At 40.8% G+C, this 24,235-nt stretch overlaps 1 protein-coding gene across 4 annotated transcripts in view; it reads left to right on the top strand.

The window, feature by feature from the left end:
* Positions 1-24,235, top strand: part of ccser1 (coiled-coil serine-rich protein 1) — a 184,946-nt gene that overhangs the window by 7,318 nt on the left and 153,393 nt on the right. For all 4 annotated transcript variants that reach the window (XM_050050500.1, XM_050050501.1, XM_050050504.1 and 1 more), the window contains exons 2-5: positions 3,640-4,654; positions 5,392-5,809; positions 11,539-11,723; positions 23,980-24,070. In XM_050050500.1, the coding sequence (XP_049906457.1) occupies positions 3,665-4,654; positions 5,392-5,809; positions 11,539-11,723; positions 23,980-24,070 (1,684 nt within the window). In that variant the 5' untranslated portion in view covers positions 3,640-3,664. The remainder of the gene's footprint in view (positions 1-3,639; positions 4,655-5,391; positions 5,810-11,538; positions 11,724-23,979; positions 24,071-24,235) is intronic.

Raw genomic sequence — 24,235 nt, forward strand, 5'->3', positions numbered from 1 at the left:
TGACAAAAGGCACATCTGCCTCATTTTCACTGTGGTATCGTGATACTACTCAGAACCATGATATTTTCATTGGTATCGTACAGTGGGATCCAATTTTGGTACCGTGACAACACTAATCTGGAGGGGGTTCATCTGCAAAAACTAATGAAAAACTAAACAATGATATTCGGTATTGGGTACTCGGTATTCGGCCAAGCTTTTAATATTATTCGGCTTCGGCTTTGGCCACAAATTTTCATTTCGGTGCATCCCTACTAATAATGCTACATAGTGAACAACAAGTCAGTGACAAAATTGGCAAAAAGGGGGGCTAGTTAAAGTTGGCTGTCTTGTGAAATGTAGTTTTTGGTGAAAAACTTGAATAAGAGCAAATGTTTGAAGGAGACATTTGTTGATGTTTTAACAACAATATAAAATTGAAGAGGGGATTATGATATATTAGTAAGAAGGCTTTTGAAGCAGTTATTTGCAATTTTTTTTTTACATGTGAAAGAAGGTTGTTTTACAGGTTGGTTCATAAATGTATGATTGAATTTATGCTAATTCATTTAATTTCATTTGTGCTGCTCATGTCCATATGCATCAATCATAGTCACAATCAAAAAAATTCTAATACACCTTCCATGACTGAAAAGGAGCAGGGAGCATCTTATTTTACCTGCCCCTCTCTCAAAACACAAATAATTGTAAGAAATAGATGGTCTGTTAAATACAGTTAATAACCAATACCTACAGTTAAATCAGAAAGATAAATGAACAAGAATCAGAAGCCATATACAATGTCGCCTTCAACAAGGGAACAGCTTCTGCACGACAGCTCCATATAGTCCAATAGCTCGTTTTTTATACATTTCAGTAAACTGAAAATATTAACACAACCCTTTAAATCATCCTGTAAAGAATTCCACAGTTTAACACCCACCACAATACACTGTTTAAATATAGTCCGTGCAAACTGGTGCTTAAAGTCAATTTTCTTCTATGCTCGTCGTCCTCTGAAATAAGACCAAACAGCTTTTGTAAATGTTCTGGTAACACTCAAAGATGGTGTAATGAATAAGCCATCACTTAAGAGAGTTTTCTTATTACCCCTGACTGTTAAGAGGTGTTCTCAATCTGTCTTAATCTCTGTCTAATTAGTTGGAGGATGTGTACCTTGTCTTAATGAGCCGGGTCAGAGTGCCATGACCTGGTCAAATGGCTGTGTGGTGGTGATAAGCAACTAAGCGCTACCGAACTGCCGTCTCATTTGAAAAAAGGAAGTCTCAAATGTGTTTCAAAGCGTTGGATAAGGCTGCGAACCTGCAGTGAGTTTTGACCTGCAGAGGCAGCTTGAAGTGAGAACAGACAGAGAGAATATTTACTACGTTTGTTATGTGTGTGTGTGTCATTTTATTGTTTACTGTGTCATTACTATAAGAGTTATTAGGCCTCCTCTGTCTTTGAGAATTATTAACCTTTGTATACGTTGCACTGAGGTAGCTTGGTCTGAAAATAGGGAACTGCATCACTGTGTATTTACAACTTGATCAAATTTACTTTCAAGGAGGTGACACACTCATAAGCCACTTCAGTAAAGGGTGTTAATGTAAGCTTATTACACACAGATCGAAAACAAAATGCTTCAGTAGCTCACACAGACGCAGCTTCTCCAACGCTGCAAGGACTACACAGTCTCTATTTGGCTGATTAACTGTAGGAAACAATGAAAATGTGAGTATTTACTGAACTTAATGTCTCCCTTTAATCTGTTACTCAACGCTTGGAACTTCAGTCAGCTCTTACAAGCAGTGAGACAACAACCGTGCTTTCAGTGAGAGGCTTGCTAATTTGTATAATGTGTAAGGAGTTTTGGAGGTGAAGATTATATGAGACAAAGTGTTGTAGCTTTACACTCTCAGGCTTTACTCTCAAAGACAGTCGGAGCAGCTGAGACTGTATTAATATTCCTAATGTATCTGAGCCATAGACCATGAAATAAAGGCTTGTCTAACTTTGCTCAGTTTAGTTTTCTATTCTGTCCTGGATCTTTGTCTGAGATGATAATCTTAAAAGGCGTACTATGCAGGATTGGTGGTTACTGTTTGTAAACATGCTTGCCAGGAAAGTGAAAGTAAAAGCCAACCCCGGATCCACTCCTGTCCTGCCTCGCTATATTTGTGGGGGGGTTTTGGCGGTGTCTCTTGGATGCCTGCTGCTTACGGTCTGGCACCTGGCTGCTATGTTTTTATAAAGCCCTGACCTCACCTGAGCGCTGTGCATGGGGGTACACCATGAACGTCCCAAACAGAGGAAAAAGAGGAAAATGAGAAAATACAGCGAGAGTCAACAGTTCCAGAGAGTCAACAGAGAGTCTCTGCTGAAAAATACCTTGGAATATCCTGCATCTTTAAAAAGGGCCCTCACTTTTCTTTTTGTCTTCATTTGCATGCTGTGCTTTCAAACAAGTCTGTAACCAATTTCAGCAATATGTACACGTCCTGCTGAGGAGCACAAAGCAGTGGGAATGTATTTGAATCAGCATTTTTTAATGTATGAGTAGTGAGCACATCTGCAATCACTTAAATAATGTAGTACTGTATGGTCTGTCTTTGATTTACCCCTGTCTCTGTCTGTCTTTCTTGCTCTCCTTCCGGGTCAGTCCTGTCTCTTCGTAATTTAGCTGTCAGCTAACTGTTAATTGCAATATGCGGCATGTTAAAGAGACGTCGGCGCTCCGGGTCTCATACTTGTGGTAATCACATGCATGTACAGACTGAACTAGTAGAACATTATCTCATATATAGAATAACCTAGGGACATAAGCTCTGTGTGCCTGAGAAAACTTTTACTCGTGGTTCAGACCATGTTGTTTTACTTTATCATAAACATAATGAAATAACTGTCTCTTTTTTAGTGTAAGATGTCAGATGGAAGGGATGTGTAGGGTTAAAAATTCTGGTTGACTAAATGACAAATTCAGCTTCTCTTTCTGTGACCTTTCACATCCTTTATTCTTGTATAGTACCGATGTACCAAAAACAGAACTGCACCTCTGATAGGAGTCTTTAGTATGCTAGGTATTGTCAGAGTTGCTAACCACATAATACCTATGGAAAAAAAATGTAAATTAGTTTATGTTCTGCTTTTGAAATGATTTCACCTCACGAGCTTCACCGAAAGATCGTCTAGCAGCAACAGGGTTTTGTTTACACATGAATTACTAATGCCTGAGTATCAGAAATCTCTCATTTGCTACAGAAGCATCTGCAGCAGCAACTTGTTTTGACTCATTCAGCGTGGGAAATATGATCCATTAATGTGAGATTTCTCACCTCAAACAGGCTGTACACCGGAGCTACTCAAATTTATTTATTTAAATGTATAAAATGATTATTCGCTAACCTTGTAAGCACTTGTTCAGAAGGTTGGTGAATATGAGCAGTCGCTTTATTTAAGATATCCTACCTGCCACATTAGAGAACATATTGCATATTAGAAGTTGTGAATGTCACAATTACAGATGTCTCATCACTTCCCAACAACAGATTTTAAAGGTCTAATCTTGTTCGGCTAGATTTTTGTCTTGGTACATATTGAAATTCAATATGCTGATGCATGTTATATCTGTTTAATGTTTTTGTTTTTCTGTTCCCTCAGATCGATCCACTGCCTCAGCTTCTAGATGGGTGAATCCGGCTCACGCCGCTCCACCCTCGTGTCCCGCCTGCCAATCTTCCGCCGCAGCAGCAGTAAGAGGCAGGACTCTCTCCCGTCCTCTCCCTCTTCAGGCGGACAGGGCAATGGCGTCCACACCTCTTCGCCCTCTAGCACCAATTCCAGTTCTGGCAGCACCGGGAAACGCCGGAGCCTCTTCCGCACTCCGTCCCTCAGTTTCTCAGCTAAACGGAATAGCGATCCACGTGTTCAGCCTATCAACCTTAACCTCACACCCCCGCTGACCCAGAGCACTGACGCGAACGGAAATAACCAGCAGACAATAACGACGTCATCGTCGACAGGCTTCAGTGAAGGCGGCGGACGCCCCAAGTCACGCCACTCGTTCGGGTTTGGCAGCCACAAGCAAAAGAAAATCACACGCTCTCAGACTGAGGATTTTGAAAAGGCGTCTTCTTCCTCCTCCACAACCAATCGTAATGTATTTATAAACTGTATCAGTGGCTCAGGGGCCAATGAGGGCGACGACTCCGGGTTCCTCGATGACTACAGTGGTGGCAGCAATAACAACAAACGGTCGTCACGGAAGAAGCAGCTGCTGCCCAAATCTTTCTCAGCTCACCACCGCTTTTCCCGCACCTCCGATCACCACAGACCTCCAGAAGTGAATCTGGAGCCTCCAAGCTCTACCACCATCACTCCCGGCGCAGGAGGGCTCACCCCGGGGTCATGGCCAGGCGAGCTGCTTGGTGCCGGCGGTGAGAGCTCACTCCAGTCCCCTATGATATCAGAGGACCGAACCACCGCCATCACTCCTTCAGAGTTCATCCCCATCACGGAGGATTCTGTATCTGAGGTGGATGCTCTGCCAGCTCCCAGCCCTGGATCTGGTTTAACCCCAGGACCTGTCTCTATGCCTGGGCTGGCTGTTGACACTGCTCCACCTGAACCTCCACCTGCTCCAGAGAACTTCAGCGTGGCTGTCTCTACCTCCCAGGTATGTGCTCATTTTACACTCTTTTCTCTGTCTTTCTAAATCAACTGTGGTGCTTGGGAATCCAATATGTTAATCAGTGTTTTTCATGTTAAAAAGTTCCCTGTAATCATGATAAAAAAGCAACTTGACAAGTAGTTTGACGATAATGCTAAATTATCTGAACAATAAATCCTGCTTGCAAACATACAAACAGGAATGTATTTGTAAAATGATTGCACTATTAGTGTTTGAGGAATAGACAGCACAACCACAGGTGCCCTTGGACGTCAAGAACAAAAACTATAAAGGAGGAATATTTATGACCACTGTGGGGAATCTGTGAAATGCGGCATAAAAATTGAGCACCGGGCATGAAAAGTCCGTTTATTGAAAGAGCTAAGGCATGAGAAAGAATACCCACGCATGTCTGAGAACTGCCCTCCACATTTCACACCTTTGTGCTTACAACTTTTCCTCCTTCAAAGAATTTATTCTAGTTTATTTCCTGGTGGAGAGGGGAACTCCAGACAAGGAACCATTTACCCAGTGTAACAGCTGCAAAGACAAAGTCCTGAGTCTGCACGTAGGCCATTCAATAGTAAATACTGTGTGACTGTGCTATCAAAACATGCACACTTTGATGCCTAAGGACGCACATATTCACCTACTTAATGCCTACTAAAATGGGTTCTCCTCTCTGTAAACTTGTTGCCTCGTTGAAGTTCAATTCTACACTCAATGAAATGTTCTCTTCTTAGGTTTTCTTCACTCCGGTCCAGTCCAGCGCTGAGAAACCTCTACTCCCCGACACCAGCACAGCAAACAACACAGACTATGAGACTGCCATTTCCCTCTCAGAGCCTGAGACAGCCGTACCCTGCCTACCTCTGCGGGAACAATCACTGGAAGAGAGGAAGGAGAGGGAGGAGGAGAGAAAGGAAGCGAGGGCCGAGGTGTCACCAGAGGAGAGGAAGAAGGTGGCGGAGGAGAGGAAGACAGGATACCACACAGAGACCACAAGTGAGAGCGAGGCATGTGTGGTACGCAGCGAGGGCTGCCACTCTAACCCCGAGCAGTCGGAAAGGAGGGCGAGAAACACGCGCTCTATTCAAGAAAGAGGAAGCTTCTGCGGCTGCCACGAACCGAGGTCCTCTCATCTGAGGAAACCACACGCAGGTATGAAACTCATGCAAACACTTGTAGGTAAATCACAGATTTACATGCGCAGCCACAGACACACACACACACACACACACACACACACACACACACACACACAGATATCATACACAAGTGCACAATGGGTGTTAAAAGCCCAGGTTGATCCCATATGATAACTGAGGGTTCTTTCACACCTAACCACTTAAACAGACTTTGGTCCCTTCGCTCGGTTATTGTGGTTTAGTTTGACTGGTGTGAAAGCTGTCAGTTGAACCCTGTTGCGGACTAAACAACTGCTTTCAAGCGGACTCTGGTGCGGTATGTTTTTTGTTGTGAGAGCAAATGAACCAACCTCAGGGTTTTATGATGGCAGATATGTGATTTTAGCATGATTTCAAAAGCTAAACCACCACAAATAAATCCATCTGCTTATCATGAAATCGGCCTTTGATCTCATTATTGATCTGTCTAAGGCCATGACCTATTTATGCAAATCTTTTGGTAACCATCAGCGTGGGTATTTTTCCTCATTGAAAAACTGTTAAAACTGCTGTGATTGTATCCAACTCTGACTCCGTCTAAGACACCTTCTTTTTGTCCAGGCTCTACCTGTAAGTCATTATTCATAAAATGCGGTCATTTTAACAACAAGAAAATGACCATATTTAATAGTGTCATAATACTAATAATGCTTATAATCAGTTATCTCCAAAGAACCTAAATACACACATCAGAAGCATTAAAGTGCTGCATAAACCTCTGTCAGTCACAGCAGGATTTAATTTCCCCAAGTGAGTCCTGATGATACAGGAAGAATATAGCCAAAATGGTCCAATCAAGGAGTTTCTTGTCAGCCTGTATAACTTAGTCATCTTGGTTTGGCAATATGGAACAGCAACTGTACCAGAACTAAAATGCAGCAGTGTATGTTTTTTTTCCTTTGGTCTGGACCAAATGAACTGAACTACAGGTGTGAAAGCGCCCCAGAACACAAAGACGGACACAAACTTTGCTTCCATACTTGTGTGACATTCTTTTGTGATGAGGACTCCATGAAATTCTTGAAGAGGTATGTTATCTCAAAGGCAGCAGCAGTAATGACTTTTTGCTATGCACTGATGATGTCTGCGGGCATATACACTCACCAGCCACTTTATTAGGTACACCTGTTCAACTGCTCCTTAACACATGGCAGCAGCTCAGTGCATTTAGGCATGCAGACATGGTCAAGGCGACCTGCTGAAGTTCAAACCGAGCATCAGAATGGGGAAGAAAGGTGATTTAATTGACTTTGAACGTGGCATGGTTGTTGGTGCCAGACGGGCTGGTCTGTCAGAAACTGCTGATCTACTGGGATTTTCACACACAACCATCTCTAGGGTTTACAGAGGATGGTCCCAAAAAAGAAAATATCCAGTGAGCAGCAGTTCTCTGGGTGAAAAGTTGATGCCAGAGGTCAGAGGAGAATGGCCAGACTGGTTTAAGATGATAGAAAGGCAACAGTAACTTAATTAACCACTCGCTGGAACCAAGGTCTGCAGAAGACCATCTCTGAACCAACAACACCCTAAATCTTGAAGCTACAGCAGCAGAAGACCACACCAGGTGCCACTCCTGTCAGCTGAGAACAAGGAACTGAGGCTACAATTCACACAGGCTCACCAAAACTGGACAATAGAAGATTGGAAAAACGTTGCCTGGTCTGATAAGTCTCTATTACTGCTGCGACATTCAGATGGTAGGGTCAGAATTTGGTGTAAACATGATGAAAGCATGGATCCATCCTGCTTTGTATCAACGGTTCAGGTTGCTGGTGGTGGTGGTGTAATGGTGTGGGGGATATTTTCTTGGCACACTTTGGGCCCCTTAGTTCCAACTGAGCATGGTTTAAAAACCACAGCCTACCTGAGTATTGTTGCTGACCGTGTCCATCCCTTTATGACCACAGTGTGCCCATCTTCTGATGGCTACTTCCAGCAGGATGACGCACCATGTCACAAAGCTCAAATCATCTCAAACTGGTTTCTTGAACATGACAATGAGTTCACTGTACTCCAATGGCCTCCACAGTCACCAGATCTCAATCCAGTAGAGCACCTTTGGGATGTGGTGGAACGGGAGATTCACATCATGGATGTGCAGCCGACAAATCTGCAGCAACTGTGTGATGCTATCATGTCAATATGGACCAGAATCTCTGATCAAAATCTCTCTCTTTGATGGTAAACATTTATTATGTGGTTACAGAGATTTGGCTGCTCCTTTGGCGGTTTTATTACCTCCTTATGCATGACTGAACACGTGAACGAGTGTGAACAACATAGCCAATAAAAATCTTTAGGAGTTAATTAGCCTCTCAAAGTGATTTCCCCAAGAAACCGGTAAGTGGAGGTGGGGCAAACTGGGTTAATCATAATCGTAAGCGCTCTCATACTCACGTCTTACTGAGGTTGTTTCCACTTGATGATTGAAAGCTACCAGATGAGTAGTATTGACAACATAATGTTTTCCCCAACTTCCAAATTCTTCGGTAAATCAAAGTTCTGACAAAAAATGAGGATGTTTCCAAACATTACGAGACATTGCACAGCTTGAAAACTGAACTGATTCGAAACTCTTGTAGCTGTCACTCCGAGCAGTAACTCAGACAGTGGATCTGAAAACATGCCCTCAGTCTAATAAATCATTGGCAGTTGTGGGTTGACGGTTGTGAAACAGTTGTGCATCATACTGACAATTTACTCTTTAACCAAAGATGATTTGTTACTATCCTCCTCGCTTCTTCCTCAGCTGCTGTAACATATTGCAGAGGAGGCTTCTCAAGCCGTCCCTGGTAACAAAAACATGAATAGTTTCTCTCTAAATGTGAAACTCATTTCTATGTTTCCCAACACTTGTTTACTTCATGTCAGACTTTGATCAGACACTGGAAAAACATGATTTTCTGCCTGAGTTTATTACCCTTTCAGGAATAGAGATAGATCATTTCAACTCATAAGGAGTGTTGGCAAATTTAGGGTTTCACGAGGGCTAACTAACCGTGTAATTAGGAATCAGAGTTTAGTTGGTGCAACTGATAATTGCCTTTTGCCGATACTGAAATGCCACTTTATTAATGCTCTGCTTGCAGTTAAAGCTGTGACGGCGTTAATAAGAGATGTGGAAACTAATGAATATCATCAAGATTTAATCATGATCAAAATGTCTTAGTCAGAGTAGTCAACAAAATAATTAGGACTACAATTTCATTTAGAAATGTGGATGTTTGTACACAAGCCAGCACATACTGCTGTAGGAAGTGTGTGAGTTATAGTTGATAGTTTGACACGCTGTCATCTCTCTGTTATGTAAGAAACTCTGGACGAGCTGACTGATGTAACTGTACGATGTGTGCAGTTGTGCATTTTAAAGTTGGCGTGATTGTTGGATCATTCGCCAGCAGTGTGTGCTTAGTGTGGTATCAATGGCCTATTGTACAATACTCCAGTTGGTCCAGAACCCTCTCCATAGATCATATCACTCCTGTTCTCCAGCAGCTTCACTGGTTTCCTGTTAAATGTCACATGGATTTCAAGAGTCTGCTTCTCACCTTTGAGGCCCTTCATATTCAAGCCCCTTCCTACCTGTCTGAACTCCTTCATATCTACACACCCTCACGTACACTTAGATCCTCTTCTGCAGTCCAACCCACATCACCATCTGCCCACTTGACCACTATGGCTTCTATGGAGCCTTCAGCTGTTCTGCCGCCCGCCTCTGGAACTGTCTCCCCCACGACATTCGCAATATTGACCCCCTTTCCACCTTCAAATCTTGTCTCTTGTAAGGTGTTCTTGAGTGCTTTGAAAGACGCCTATAAATGAAATGCATTGTTATTATTATTGTTATTATGCATACACACACATACTATAATTCATGCTCGCAGGAATATTGATTTACGCTTGGTGAATGTTTAGCTTCCAGGCAGTGGGAACTACAAACAGACTACAGTGATAACAGTGAGCTTGTCTGTTTTACCCCCCAAAAAATACATAATTTGACTATCAAACAAACATTGTCACAGGTAGGGTCGGGCACCGAGAACCATTTCCAAATTAGAACTGGTTCCAAAATTCAGATTTCAAAGGAATCATTAAGAAATTTAAGTTTCCATTCTGCTTATTGGCTCCTAAACAGCTACACATTCTTTCTGGACCGGACGACACTACACAAAGCAATACATTGTGTTTTTGTTTTGTCTCGGTACCGTGGGAAGATCAATAAAAGATGTGCACCATTGACTGCAGGTTTTCTTCTCTGCTCCCATTGCCAACACCTGTTTGCTGTCAGCGCAGCTATCATCTCTATCTCGCTCAAGCACACAGTCGCCACACACACACACACACACACACACACACACACACACACACACACACAGTACTCACTGAGCTATACTCTTTATAACACTAGTCATCATTCTCAGACCAATTGTATATTTTCCTCCCAAGTTGCAGTGAATGTTCTATTATGTTTCAATTTGTTTGTTTATATTGACCACAGTTTCATCTGTGAAGTAAACAAGCCCGCCTGTGTCTTTCTGCACACATTCCTGTGAGTTGGGAGTTGGGACAGACACGGTCAGAGCAGAGTGAAGTTTTGGACAGTAGAGCCAACGTAGTAACTTCACTCATGGTCCTCATGCATTTATATAAAATAAAAATATTGTCCGTGGCTCAGGAGGTAGAGTGGTCGTCCACCAATCAGAAGGTTGGTGTTGGTGGTTCGATCCCTGGCCCCTGTAGGCTACATGTCAAAGTGTCCTTGGGCAAGATACTTAACCCCAAGTTGCCCCTGATGGCTGTTATTTAATAACTTTTTCTTCTGTGAAATAATGTTGTGACCTGTTTTGAACCCGCCCCTCAAAGAATCAGGATCAAGAATCGTCAAAATCCAAATGATCCAGCTCTCACCACAGGCCTCTATTGTGTGGGCCTCCGTGTCTGATTTTCCTGTCTTGTTGAAATCGTCTGATAGTCAAGTAAAATGGTTAGAGACGTAAGGAGACATGGTAATCATGGGTCTTCATCAGTGTTTTGTTGCTCAGTACGAAGCCAAAAAACTGCAAATATAATTTTTTGTCAGAGAGTGATTTCACAAGAACAAAAACAAGACATGCAGACACACAGGAGAAACTTTGTGTGTATGTGGTTTTGTGCATGTGTCAGTGTGTGTGTGGCAGAGAGAGAAAGAGGAAGAGAGAAAGTAGTCGGCATTGAGTGTTGTTTTTTTTAAAAATGTTGTGTAACCTCTCGCTCAATGGGATGACGTGGCGATGTTTGTTTTGAAAATTGAGCAATTATAGCAATCTTCTGTTTGTCTGAGTGAAGAGTTTTGACCCTGGAACCTCACATTCATTCGCTAGTTTTATTGTTACACAGCAAGCTCGGCGTAAGTACTCAGACCAAACTTTATTATTATAAAACCAGCATAAACACCACTTGACCAGAAGCAATATGGCTGAAGAGCTCAATAAAGGGAAGATTTAACCTAATAGAAAATGCTGAATAAGTAAGAGGTAGTTTGTCATTAAGTTTTATGAAAATAACCTTATTTCCAACAGGAAATGGGGCTTCCTGCTACCAATTGGAAATATAATAAAGAAGATGATTATGTCTCTGCTTGTGGAATGACTGTTACAGTGGCTTCACCTTAATTCTTTTGTCTGTCTGACTTTCTGCCTCTCATTACTTCTCTCTGTCCTTCAGCCTCTCTGTGCAGCAGTGTCAGCCCCTATCATGAGGTGATGCGGATGGAAAGGCGTCTTCGCTCCTCATCGGAGGGGGCTGGTGGGCCTCGTATCCATGGAAACCACAGAGATGCCCCGGGCATGGAGGGATGTGGTCTGCTGAAACACAGAAACAACTCTTCCTCATCCAAAATGGGAAGTCTGGTAGGTCCTGAGCTGTGTGTGTGGGATATTATCAGTGAGTGTAAAGCCCCCAGATTATATCATGAAGACTCTTGTGAGTGCGTTTGAAGTTTTTCATATAACCATAGTTTACTTTACTGACTTTAAGCTCTATTATCATTATATCGCACTTAAGCACGACACTGTTTCATACATACACCACTAGTGTAGTGGAGTATGTATGAAACAGTGTCGTGTGTGTAACCATTTACATTCTAATTAAATGTTTAGATAACCAGACCCCAGACACACACATACACACATGCAATTAGTGTGACTAAATAGCATAGTGTGTGCCACTTCCTCTTCTGTACATCCCCGCAGGAAGGCACAGGAAGTTTATTTATTCAGAAGCTTTTTTAACACAGAGGCAAAGAACTGTGCTACAACATTTCAAAACATAACGAAGAGGAAAATACAATCAATCAATGAGGGTAGAAAAACGAGTCATAAAAAGACAACACATGACTTAATAGGAATATACTGCTGTGCATTTGCAGGGCAGTAATAAATTGTCTCAAATTTAATAAAGGAAATAAAAGTACAAGACAGAGGAAACAAGAGAGAAGAAAATAATTGTGCTGTCTGAACACTGCACTCTGTTGATTGGTCAATAGAGGACGGTCACTCTGCTCAGGGCTGAGTTGTGGCTGGTTTTGAGGTTATTCATACCGTGGAGAGTTTAATCAGTGAACTGTAACTATAAAATTAAAGAATGTTTTGCTGCCTCTCGCAGCAGCTGGAGTTGGAGAAAAAATAATTTATTTCACTGGACTGACTGCCAGCGACTTTTAAGGTGGAACGTTAACTTATGATGTTTCTCAATGTATGAGTTGACGAGGTGAATCCATCAACACACCTTAAATTTCACTGTGACAACTTTGACCATTAGTTTTTATATGACATACTCTTTTAGTAATGAGTGGATCTTCAAGCGTTTATATATATGTCAGTTTCGGCGGATTATGTGAACTGCATATCTTGTAATCCTCACGCTGAGGAAAAAAAAAGCCTTGCAGAATGTCAATTGTGTGGGCTGCAGCAGCACTAAACCCCTGAGCTTGCCTGAGAAGGACTAAATGCACAAACCCACTATTTTCAGATATCCAATCGAGAGAGACTCTCACTGCAGCCTGTTTTATTTTGTTCTGAAAAAGTTGGCATGCAGCCTCGTTCTGTGGATGATAACAAGGGGCAGACTTCCATCTGTGTCACTGGTAATGAGGAAATACAGCAAGTGCTGGACGGAGCAGTGAGTGACAACAACCCCACCCACATTGAGAGTAGTGTTTGTGGTGGAAACGCTAGAGTCTAGCTACTATGTCTGAAGGGTTATTTTTAGTTCCAAAGGTACCATACCGAAAGTGTTTGGTGGAAACAGAGCTTAAGTTCCTCTCTCACCCAGACGTGTTCTCATGTACTGAATTTTGGCACCAGTAGATTTAATGTAAATTGGTACTCGTAATGCCGATGTAATTCGGTCGGTACCCTTAAAAGCACAGAGACTGATACCTAACCATACATGGCACTAGACAGTGTGTGCTGTGGGTGTGGTGTGGAGCAGAAAAAATACAAAAACAAAGCACTGCATATTGCATTTTAGACAGATATTTAATATGTCCACAAACTAGAATCCAACTTCACCACTATCTGCCCTTAGCAATGTATTTGGGTTGCTCTGTACTCTCACTTACAACCCTGCATATCCAGGAACTGGTAAACTTGCCACTGGATTATCAAATTGCCAGTGCATCATTACAGGAAGAGCCCCGGGGATGAAAAGAGGAGATGTAATTGGCCACAATTGTAACCAGCTGCTAACACACTCCTTTGTAATATACCGTGTGATAGGAGATCCTCTCTAATCTCAGCCAGTGCCCGTGCCTCTGGTCATACAAATACCAAAAGTGTTCCAGCACACGCTGGGCAAAACCAGACACAGTGCACAGCTTTGATACACAGACACTGTGCTTTGTGTTTTCACTCACTTTGAATTAAAAACTACAAAACAAACACATATTTGCTGAAAGGGGCTCTTTGAAATAATTTTTGCTGGTTTACCTTTAGAGTGAGGACAAAAGATGGTATGCTGGTGGTATTTGAGGATCCTGGTAATCTCAGAAATCTCTGTGACTTCTCTTTCATTTCTTTTGTGATGTACATGTTATTTACTGGAATGGAAATGGAGCCAAGTAAGAAATCTTACACTCTAAGTGATGATCTGAAGTGTTGTACTGACTTTGCCATGACAAACTGGCACCTCAGGCCTAAATGTGTCACTCAGTATAGATATTCAACAGCTTGAGTCAAGCATAAAAATCTGTAAATAAATAATATTGTATGTGTGTGCACATGAATTTGAAAAACACAATAAAAGTCTGGTTTCTTACATTTAAAGCTATTTAAGGCAAAGCCCTGACATTACGTTTGGTGCTAGTGTGAATGGATAAAGTACTTTGAAAAACTTCTTCAGTCATCTGTAGGATTTAGGCATTATATCCAGTTTGTTAGCTCTGGCTGTCTAACAAACATTGCACCCGTCTTTGTTGACGCATGCTGCAGCTATATCCACATTTCTTTCTGGGGACAGGCTATAGCTGCTATTGTGTATGGGTTGGTTTTCTTACAACACACACGGTGAAGCCCTGTGGGAGGAAAGCTAGTTCAAGTCAATCCCATTTATTTTACCAGGGACTATCGGCTTTTACGAAGAGATTAAAAAGGGCAGGGATATACACAGCACGTTGCTACGCACTCTACAGACTGCATCGGCTTCTTGACACACACTTCACCAAACGTGGAGTAATCTCCTCCTTTCCTTCCTCCTGCCTATGAAGGGCCCTTCAGGGGCCTAAGTTGTGCAGAAAGTGCAAGAGCCTTGGAGTGTATATTAAATTATGTACCACCACTTTTCCTCTTACTTTTAGCTTGATGAAAGTTCGTTGGCTGGCAGAGGGTACTTGTGAGGCTTATGAAAAAGTCTGGACCGAGACACCTGAGACGCCTTCTTCTAAGTAAATACATAACTAAAGCCGGCGAGGGTGTGAATAAAAGGAATAGAAAAAGGTCTGCTCATTGTTTAAGCATACACAATGTGGCTGACTGTGGTGTTTATGTGTGAAGGAGGCCTGTGGGACATTGCACCAGTTCAGGGCAAAACAGAGACAGAATAAAGCACACCATACTAAACAGTATGCTAGGTGGATGTGCTTTATTGTTGCTGTTTCATTACAGCCCAGACAGAATCTAATTATCATAAAACAAATAAAGATTTGATTTGCAGTGACAAATGACTAATTTGTTGAATTCAAATAAACTGTGAGGTGCCTCTGCAAAGCCAAGCAAGGCTGTGTTTGCTCGAGCTATTTGGTGATCTCATTCCAGTTGTTATTGTTATTTTGATATCCCTTTGGGATGCTGCGAAATATTTATTTTACCAGCATATACACTGCTGGTTGCCTCATAAGTCTCTCAATGACAGCTGTGATAAGATTTTGGCAGGCTGACAGTGATTACGTTCAATTTCAGTTGACAAAAAGAATAACTTACGAAATTCTCTCTCATGTCAGAGAGAAGCTGAACAACTTTGAACATGCTCTTTTGTTTGTAGTTTGATTGACATATACGGCAGAATAGTTCAACTGCAATCCACTCGTCTTTGACTGTTACTTATGCACATCAACAGTTGTTTGGCAGCTTGCTTGCTAGACAGTGTTGTAACGCAGGCTGTCTCTTGTTTTCATATCCTCCAGTCTGATTGCTGCCTTGTAAGGGCTAGATATCGTAAGTGACACTTGTATTAATCATTGAGCAGATAAGGATCCACTTCCTCTCCCAGACAGAATTTCTAATAACCACAACCAGACGGTTGCATCTCGAAATGAAAAACAATGAGTATGTTTATATAATATGGGTGTTAAGTGCTCACTTTGCCCAAAGACATCATATAAAAGCAGTAACAATTATCATACACACATAAAATCAAATCAACATTTAAATAATTTTTCTCCCAGGCTAGGTTTCTTAATCACAACTGGTCATACACAGTAGAGCTCCGGAAGCAGTGGTTGATAAAGAAAATGGATTTATCTCATGACTAATGCAAAACCATTTATAGTTATTAGCACCAATGGTTCAACAACAGCACTAGTAGGACTATTATGTGATTACATTATGAATCAGTACTTTTTAGAAATTAAAGCTGCAGTAGGTTACCCTTTAAGCAAATATGACAAAAAGTTATTTTTTACAACTGTCACAATATCCTGACAGCGGTACATGAGGCAGATAATCAAGCTCCTCTGCCTCCTCAGAGTGCTCAATCACGAGAACTACCAATAAGAGCGGAGGAGTCTCTAACGCAGCTGTCAAACTAGGCCGCATTGATTAAATTTGAACCAAGATTGTGTTACTGCATTGCATATTTTTTGCCTCAAATGTTTTCAGAAACATATTTTAGTGTGCTGTTTAGCTGTAATATGAGAACGTTTGCCCCAGCTGGTGTGGGGGGCTTCGTAACGGCTCGACTGTTTCCAACATTGCGGCCAGGTCACAAACTTTTCTCACTTTACAGCTAAACAATACACTAAAATATGTTTCTGAAAACATTTGAGGCGCGAAACAGGCAATGCAGTAACAGAATCTTGATTAATATTTGATCAGCGCTACCAACTTCGACATCAGTTCACAAGCAGCAGCTGACATTATTGACAGCTGCAGTCTGTAAAAATGGCCTGTGATCGGCCAAAGTCTCTTGTCATGTATTAGATTTTCTAAACCCTGAAAGGAGAGCCAAGTAGGTGCAAGGGTCTAGTGTTCTTTCCGACCACCTAAATTACAATACACTCAAAGGTTATTTGGGGATTTTTGCCCAGTGATGCCAACATTTAACTGCCTATCCAAAGTAAATTGCGCAGTTATTGCAGTTAACAAGGCCTGTGTGCTGTATATTCCTATGAACAATGATAATGCTGCATTTATTTGCATATAACTTGTGAACAGTTGTTTAAAGAACTACTTGTTGTAAGGTATGGACTTCATATTAACACTACTTCTGTTATGGGAATACCAGCATGTTCACATACACTTATGAGGAGCCTCTAATAATGCATCCCATAAGGTAATGCCCTTGTTAGAACTAGTTTCATTTCATATATTGTGGTCATTATGTCAAGCTAACTTCTTGTTCATATTCTAAACGTGTTAATTTTTGAATTATTGAACAGTGTGGAGGCTTATAAAGTGGTAAATGTACCTGGAAAGAATGGAGCTGATAGTCAATTAGGGGCTCATTAGCTATCAGAGAGGAACACGAGTCTGCAGGACTCCAGCCCTCGAGGATTGGAATTGACTACCTCTGCTGTAGAGACGAAATGTTTCTTTTAATTCACTGAAACTTCTTTTCATCCACAGCAAAGTGGCTAAAGAGCTTAAAGTCGATCCCTTTAATAGCCTTTTGGTTATGATGGCGCAGTCAGGTATTCATTCAATTTAATTGTAAGCCAGTAATGTATAGTCATAACTTAATCCTGTAACTTTTCCCAGTGTTAACTCCTCAGTACTTTTAAATGTAAGGCTGTATTTAGTGAGATATACAGATGGCAGATAAATTAAAGGAAGAACCAGCATGGAGTGTCTCAGTATGGAGTCAGACCACCATGAGCCTTTAAAACAGCTTCAATGCTCCTTGCCAAGTCCTCTGCAAGATACTCCCTCATTTATATATACAACCTATAATCAATCAGTTAATCTAACTGAGTTCAAGAAAGTCCTGAGCACAGCAGATAGAAAGAGAAACAAACACTGCCAGACATAACAATGGACATATACAGCAGCATCAAAGACAGTGTCTCAATAGAGCTGAAGATGAAAGTTTATATCATATCATTTGGTCCTATGGAGATGCTGCTAGTGAGCTTTTTCTTACACATTGTCAGAATCTTTCAAAGGTGTTAAACTGGGTTGAGATGTGGCTGTAAATCCTGTAGCATTTACTTTTAAAGTCACCAAACCATTCAGTGAGCCCTGCTTCACCAAAGCTACTGCATTTGATCCATTACTTTCTCCACTCGTTTAATTAGGTTTTTCCTTCAATTTGTCCTCAGTCTGTACTTCTAGTGCTCAAGATTCATCACTTAACTTTACCATGTACATCTGCATGGCATCTTCTGTGACCTGAAACAATACAGCCTTTCCAAGGTACACAACTAACAAACAACCAATAACAAATCAGGGTCTCTCCTAGTTAAGGTGCATTTAGGGTTATTCAAACATAGTGACCTCTCAAGAAAAACAAGCACATGTCTTTGTCACCAACACCAGTGTTTCTAATTTTAGATAGGGTTGTAAGCATGAGTTAGGGAGCGAACAACAGTGCTCCACAAAGTTGTAAATTATTCCGTTTCTTATCAAACACTTTACTTAGATTAATTTCTGTCACTGTCCTTGAACTCACTGCACCCAGACAGCGCCCACTACTCTGCTGGTAGGGTTTTTCAGCTTTGCAGTTATAAAACAAAAGTAGGAATAAACATTATTTGCCATACATTACTTATTGTGTGAAAGTGTGGGGAAATACACAAATCCAATTTTCATACTTCAAAACAAAACCATAAGAACTGTGAACAAAACCTCATACAGAGAACCAACAAACTCATTATTTATTAAACTACAGGCTCTAAAGTTTGAGGATTTGGTCAACTTTAAAACAGCTCAAATGATATACAGAGCAAAAAACCAACTATTACCAGAAAGTATCCAAAAGTTGTTTCAAAAGAGAGAGAGTCAACACGCTCTGTGTGGTATTTTTATGTTCCAAAAACCATTGGTGAGGACCGTTGCCAAACTACATTGTATCTCAGTTACAGAAGTGAGTAGCCTATATGGAGCAGTTGTAGTGAGGAACTAAAAACATTTAAACAAAAGTTTAAAGATAATGTATAGATCAAATATGAAAATAAATGACCAAACTGTAATACTGACATAGAAGAACAGGGTACAGGACTTTAAGTGTAAGTTGCCTTTTGTGAGTTTTGTTGCTATTTTACCTTGTTTGCCTGTTTTGTTTTATTTTGTTGTTGCTTCCTACATATGATGTGCTGTTAAAAGGGTCGGTGTTGTAATCTGTAGCTTCAGCCTGCACGTTTTTCGGACTGTAGAAGTAGAAGTTATGTTAAATTACTTTGTTGTAATGTTTTGCACTGTACTATTTACGTATCTGCCATTTTGTGTGAGAGGCTGTGACTTTATTTACATGAATGTCTAGATTTATACGTGATATTCTTATTTCTATTTCTATCAAACAAGAGGTCAATCCCACTCCCTCTGTCTGCCTGGCTGTAACAGTCCTGCAGGTCAAATTTTTAATGATAAAAGTTGCTACAAGACGTGAAAGAGGCAAATATGTCTCACGCTGTTCTGCATAGAAATAAATAGGAAGCAAAACCAGGTCTGACCTCACCTATCCAAGTCATTCCTCTGGTCTAGCATGTGCAATACTCTCCAGGCTGAGGAATCCTGTTTCATGTAATTAATGACACCCCTCCTTTCCTGCTATATGTCAGAATGTCTGCTGTTGTTGTATGAAAAGGTCAACAGACATGTGGATTCCCTCCAGTGAGCCTTTGTTAATCCTCTAGCAATCCTTTGTACGTCCCCACAACATATTGCAGAAGCAGGGAATGTAGATTTATGAAGATAAGTTATGATTGTCATCATATTTTCTGCCACAACCGCCTCAGTCACAACATATTCTTCTAAAGTCATAGTCTTTACAATACACGATAGGAACCCTGAATTAAAATATGCACCTCAAATTTATGGCGATGGTGAAAATATGGATCCTGTTGCTAACAAAGTCAACAGTATAAAGCACTGGGATTTACTGAGATTTATCTGTCTTACATTTTAAATGCCATTGCTTGTTGAATATGAAATGAGTGTTTGCTTTGCTCTGGGATAAGTGGTTATTCTGCATTTATAGGAGTAGATTTAAAAAAAGAAGTGAGGTGATGTAAGTAAGACAGTGTGGGTTTTCATGCAACAAACAGATTTCTGGATTTGACTGGACATTCAATCCTTTGTTCCCTCAGGCACGTTGTAAACACAACTGGCTGTGAAGCGTCTGCTCACACAGAATAAAAGTCATTTGTTAGTCCGTATATTTTTCCATCGCTAGCAGCTATAATACCTGGCTGCAAAGCCAAATCTCTCTCCCTGGATCTTAATGCATTTATCACCCTAGAGCACTGAATAAATGTAATTTTCATAGACTGTATTTGTGATTTCCACAGTGTTTGAACAGAAACCAGTGGGTTTTAATGGACAGAAAGAACCTCTTGCTTCCTGTTATCCCTGTTTTGGATGTCATTCTGCTTGGCAGTTACGAGATGGAGCCATCTGTTAATGAGACCTGAATCTGATATTATCTCTATTAACTCAAGGATTACACTCACTCAAATCGCATGAGCGAGGTAAAAAGGCGACATCTCTGGATTGTAAAATGATATTAATACATTTCTGTGGTTAGAGGGTCACATTAAAATGGGTAATTTAGCTTCAAATGAAGTCTGTGTGCAGTAGTGGCACACAGTATGGGTCTTCATTTCTTTTCCAATACCTTTAGCTATTAGCTTTAATGCCTGAGATGAGATCTTCTGCTCAATAGCATTACGCTGAAATGCATTCTGGTCTTTTTCTGATGGTAACTGCGCCGAGCATATGGTGTAAAAACAGTGATATAGTGTTACACGCTTATACAGTACCCAGACCACAATGGCTTTATGTAGGTATGGCCTTGGAGAACATTGATTTAGCTGTTTGGAAAATCTCTCCCCCTCGCGTGCACACACACGCACGGAGGTGTGGTTGAATAGTTAGGCATGTCACTAAGCATCGAGGCTTTTGTACTCCGATGGGATGAAATCAATACAGAGTGTGGCTGTGAGATTGTTTATGTCCAAACAACAGTGATGAGAGCCGAACAGAGCTGGTTATTGGATTTTCGGATCCATCTGCATCTGCAGATACTCCGCGAGACGGGCGCATAGTTTTCGGCTCCTTATATTTGCTTTGGTGTAAGTTTTTCATCTTTTAAGTGCACAAAAGTTCACACAGAGCCTCTCAGCCCGTATTAAGGACTCTGAAAGCCTGTAGTAAGCATCACCCACTTATCTTCATTTTGAAAATCTTGTCTTAAAGGTTGTTTCAGGTGAAAAAATGATCTCAGAATCAGGTGAAAGCACTACTCATTGTGAATAATTAGTGTTTTTGGCCTTGTGCGGTTATTAGGCTGCTGAGAGTTGCTGCATCAGGACAATTCTGTATGCTGTATGAGATTAAAAAAACACTGGTGCTCATTATTATCGGTATTTGTCTTAGGTCTAATAGTGCACCTATATGGTTTGCTATCTAAATCAAATGGGCAGCATTATCTGCAAGTATTACTACTTGTCCTTGGTTTTGTGACATCACTTCAGGTCCACTGTAATTCGAAAGAACCTGCTGTTGGTGAGAGTTCTTCGCCTCACCTGGATGTGTGTGTGTGTTATTGAGTGAAAACGTTCAAGCAAGTCCATTTTTTTCCAATTTAGTTCCCTGCTACAATAATTAGCAGCAATATTCACAGTCTCTGATGCAAGGACATGTCGTGTTTTAATCAATCCATTTCCTCATTTTTATTCGTGTAGCCACAACTTTCCCCTGCAGTGGGTTTCTCCTTGACGACCATCAGATGGCAGCATTGACTTTTGAAATGCGGTTGAACCAAAAGGAGCATCATGCATCATTATAACCTCATGATAATACCCAGAACATGGGAGCATTCACTGGAAGATTACAAGTGGAGATTTTGTGGTGGGCATTAAATGGTGAAACATGATGTCACTGTAGCTATGTGGCTGTAGGTCATGGTAGGAACTTACCTGTAATTTCTAACACCTAAAGACTTCTCAAGAAATATTAAAGCTATATTGTGAGTGAGGATACTGTTGATAATCCAGGGCCACACAGGGTGCAGGGATGTTTGTAAAACATGGATTTTTATGGTGCTCTTGAATAACTAGTGGTGAAATTCAGAAAACACTGATGTCTACGTTTATTTACTCCTGTATTTGAAGGTCTGTCATGAGAAAAAATGCAGCTCCACACACACACCACACACACACACACACACACTGTAGATCTGTTTTTTTTGTGTATCAGATGTCTTAGAGTGGTTGGTGGTACATTCATTGTGTTTTATTTCATGTGGTTTGAAATGTGGGAGGTAGACAAAGGCAAGGGGACACAGGTGAGATACTGTTCCTGCTACTGATATCTTCCTTTGTTTCAAGGGAGGATAACAGCATTGTTAGCTCTGTTTTACTGGCAAAGAACATCCTGTTCCCTGTAAAAAAAAAAACCCATGTCATGTTCTTAGTGCTAAGAGGGCACATTTTGTTAGAAATGAATTAAAATTGAATTAATGTAATCCAAAAAATGCTTTTGAAAGTTTGGATTGTGAATACAGTGTTTGATCATCACATCGCTAAGTAATGTCTGGGGGTGTAGTGATACATCAATCTGGATCAGTGTATTAATTTAATGATCAACAATTCAGTATCATCCATGCAAAGTGAAACTATCGTCATCTTTGAGATGCGCCTTTATTTGAAGAATTCCCAGGGCACGTTTGTGTCACTATTTCCGTCCAAGCACACCTCCTTCCGAAACACTGAAACAACAACACGATTAGGATATTTACTGATGTTGTCATAAGTGCTATATCGTCGGCAACTGGACTTGCTTGAGTTTCGTCAAGAAATGTCTTCAAGAAATGTCTTCAAGAAAGTCCAGTTGCCTACGATAAGCACCTACGAATACCATGACCTGGATGACTGAGAATCTTCACCGACATACTGATGTTGTCTCATGTCAATTGTAGGCCCCTGTGGCAGACCTTGTGATATCAGAATGTATCATATCATTGTCCAGAGAATTGATGTTATATCATATAACATATAATGGTCCGCTTCCGAGACCACATCACCCCTGTCCTCCAAAACCTACACTGGCTCCCCATCACTCATCGCATACAGTTCAAAATCCTCCTCCTCACACACAAAGCACTCAACAACCAGGCCCCCTCCTACCTCACACACCTACTCCACCACTACACCCCCTCCCGCGACCTCCGCTCATCTGAAGGAAATCTCCTCTCACTACCTGCACGGACCAAGCACCGAACCTGGGGGGACAGGGCCTTCTCCATTGCTGCCCCCTCCCTCTGGAACTCACTCTCCAAACCCATCCGTATCTGCACTCACCTCCCAACATTCAAGACCATGCTCAAAACTCACCTTTTTAAATTAGCTTTTAATGTATAAGTTTGTGTATTTTATACTGTTTCATTGCTGTTTTTATTCTGACTTAGCTCTATTTTATGATTTTTTAAAAACTGTAACGTGTCTTTGAGCATTTGTTAAAAGCGCTTACAAATAAAATTTATTATTATTATTATATCTTGATGAACTTGTGATTCAGACCTTTAGTTATGGGCTTCCTTTCTTTGTTACTGAGAGAGAAGAGAGAAAATACGATAGGTTTGCAAAGTCTTTCTTGTTCAGCAGGTATATTTTGCCCGTGAAGCACGGAGGGATGCTGACAGATGCTACACAAAACTACAGTCTGATTTGGCACATTCGTTGCTTTCCCAAACTAAACCCTAATGACTCCCACCTAACAAGAGGAGCAATATGTTTTCATGAGCTTGGCTTCAGTGATGAAGGACTTAATAACTTGTTAAATGCAGGCAAACTGGAAAAAACAATCTCATTCCCTAATAAAAATAACATCATTATTTTTGCTAATGTTGATAAAATTTAATGTCTTTGTGGTCAGGGATTCTCTTCTGAATGTTTTGAGCCACCTGGATAACTTTGATGAAAGTCATTTAATAATTTGCTTTAATGTTTGTCATATCTTAACCCTTTTTCTAATTAGTATTTTTTCCTTTTTCCTCCTCAGGGTTTGCCAAACCTGTTGGAAATTAATGAGTGCATTGCTTAAATTGTATTAAAACAGTTCATCATAATGACTTGTTTACTTTAATTCCTAAAGTATTTTTTTCTCTGTTAGGAATACTAACCAGTGTACATTCATCATATTATTTTGGACATGATAATTACTCTTTATTGTTTTGTCAGATGTATATTTGTAAATTGTTTATATTAAGTTTTGGGATTTTTCTTTTTCTTTTTAGGATGTTTTAAACAACCTGGGCTCGTCAGAGCTGGATGAAGATGATCTTATGTTGGACCTGGACCTTTCGGATGATCAGCGACATCGACATGGTAATTTCAGTTTTTTCACCACTTAACATGTGCATCTCTAAAAAGAGGTCTTTATGCTTCATGTGCACTAGGGCACGTCGTGTATTAATGATACTCGTTACCTGGAGAGGTTGGAAAAAGATATACGTTTCTTCCCTGTTCCAAAACCAAAATCAAACCCTGAAA

Source organism: Epinephelus moara, chromosome 8 (genome assembly GCF_006386435.1).
Source record: "Epinephelus moara isolate mb chromosome 8, YSFRI_EMoa_1.0, whole genome shotgun sequence".
Taxonomy (NCBI): domain Eukaryota; kingdom Metazoa; phylum Chordata; class Actinopteri; order Perciformes; family Serranidae; genus Epinephelus; species Epinephelus moara.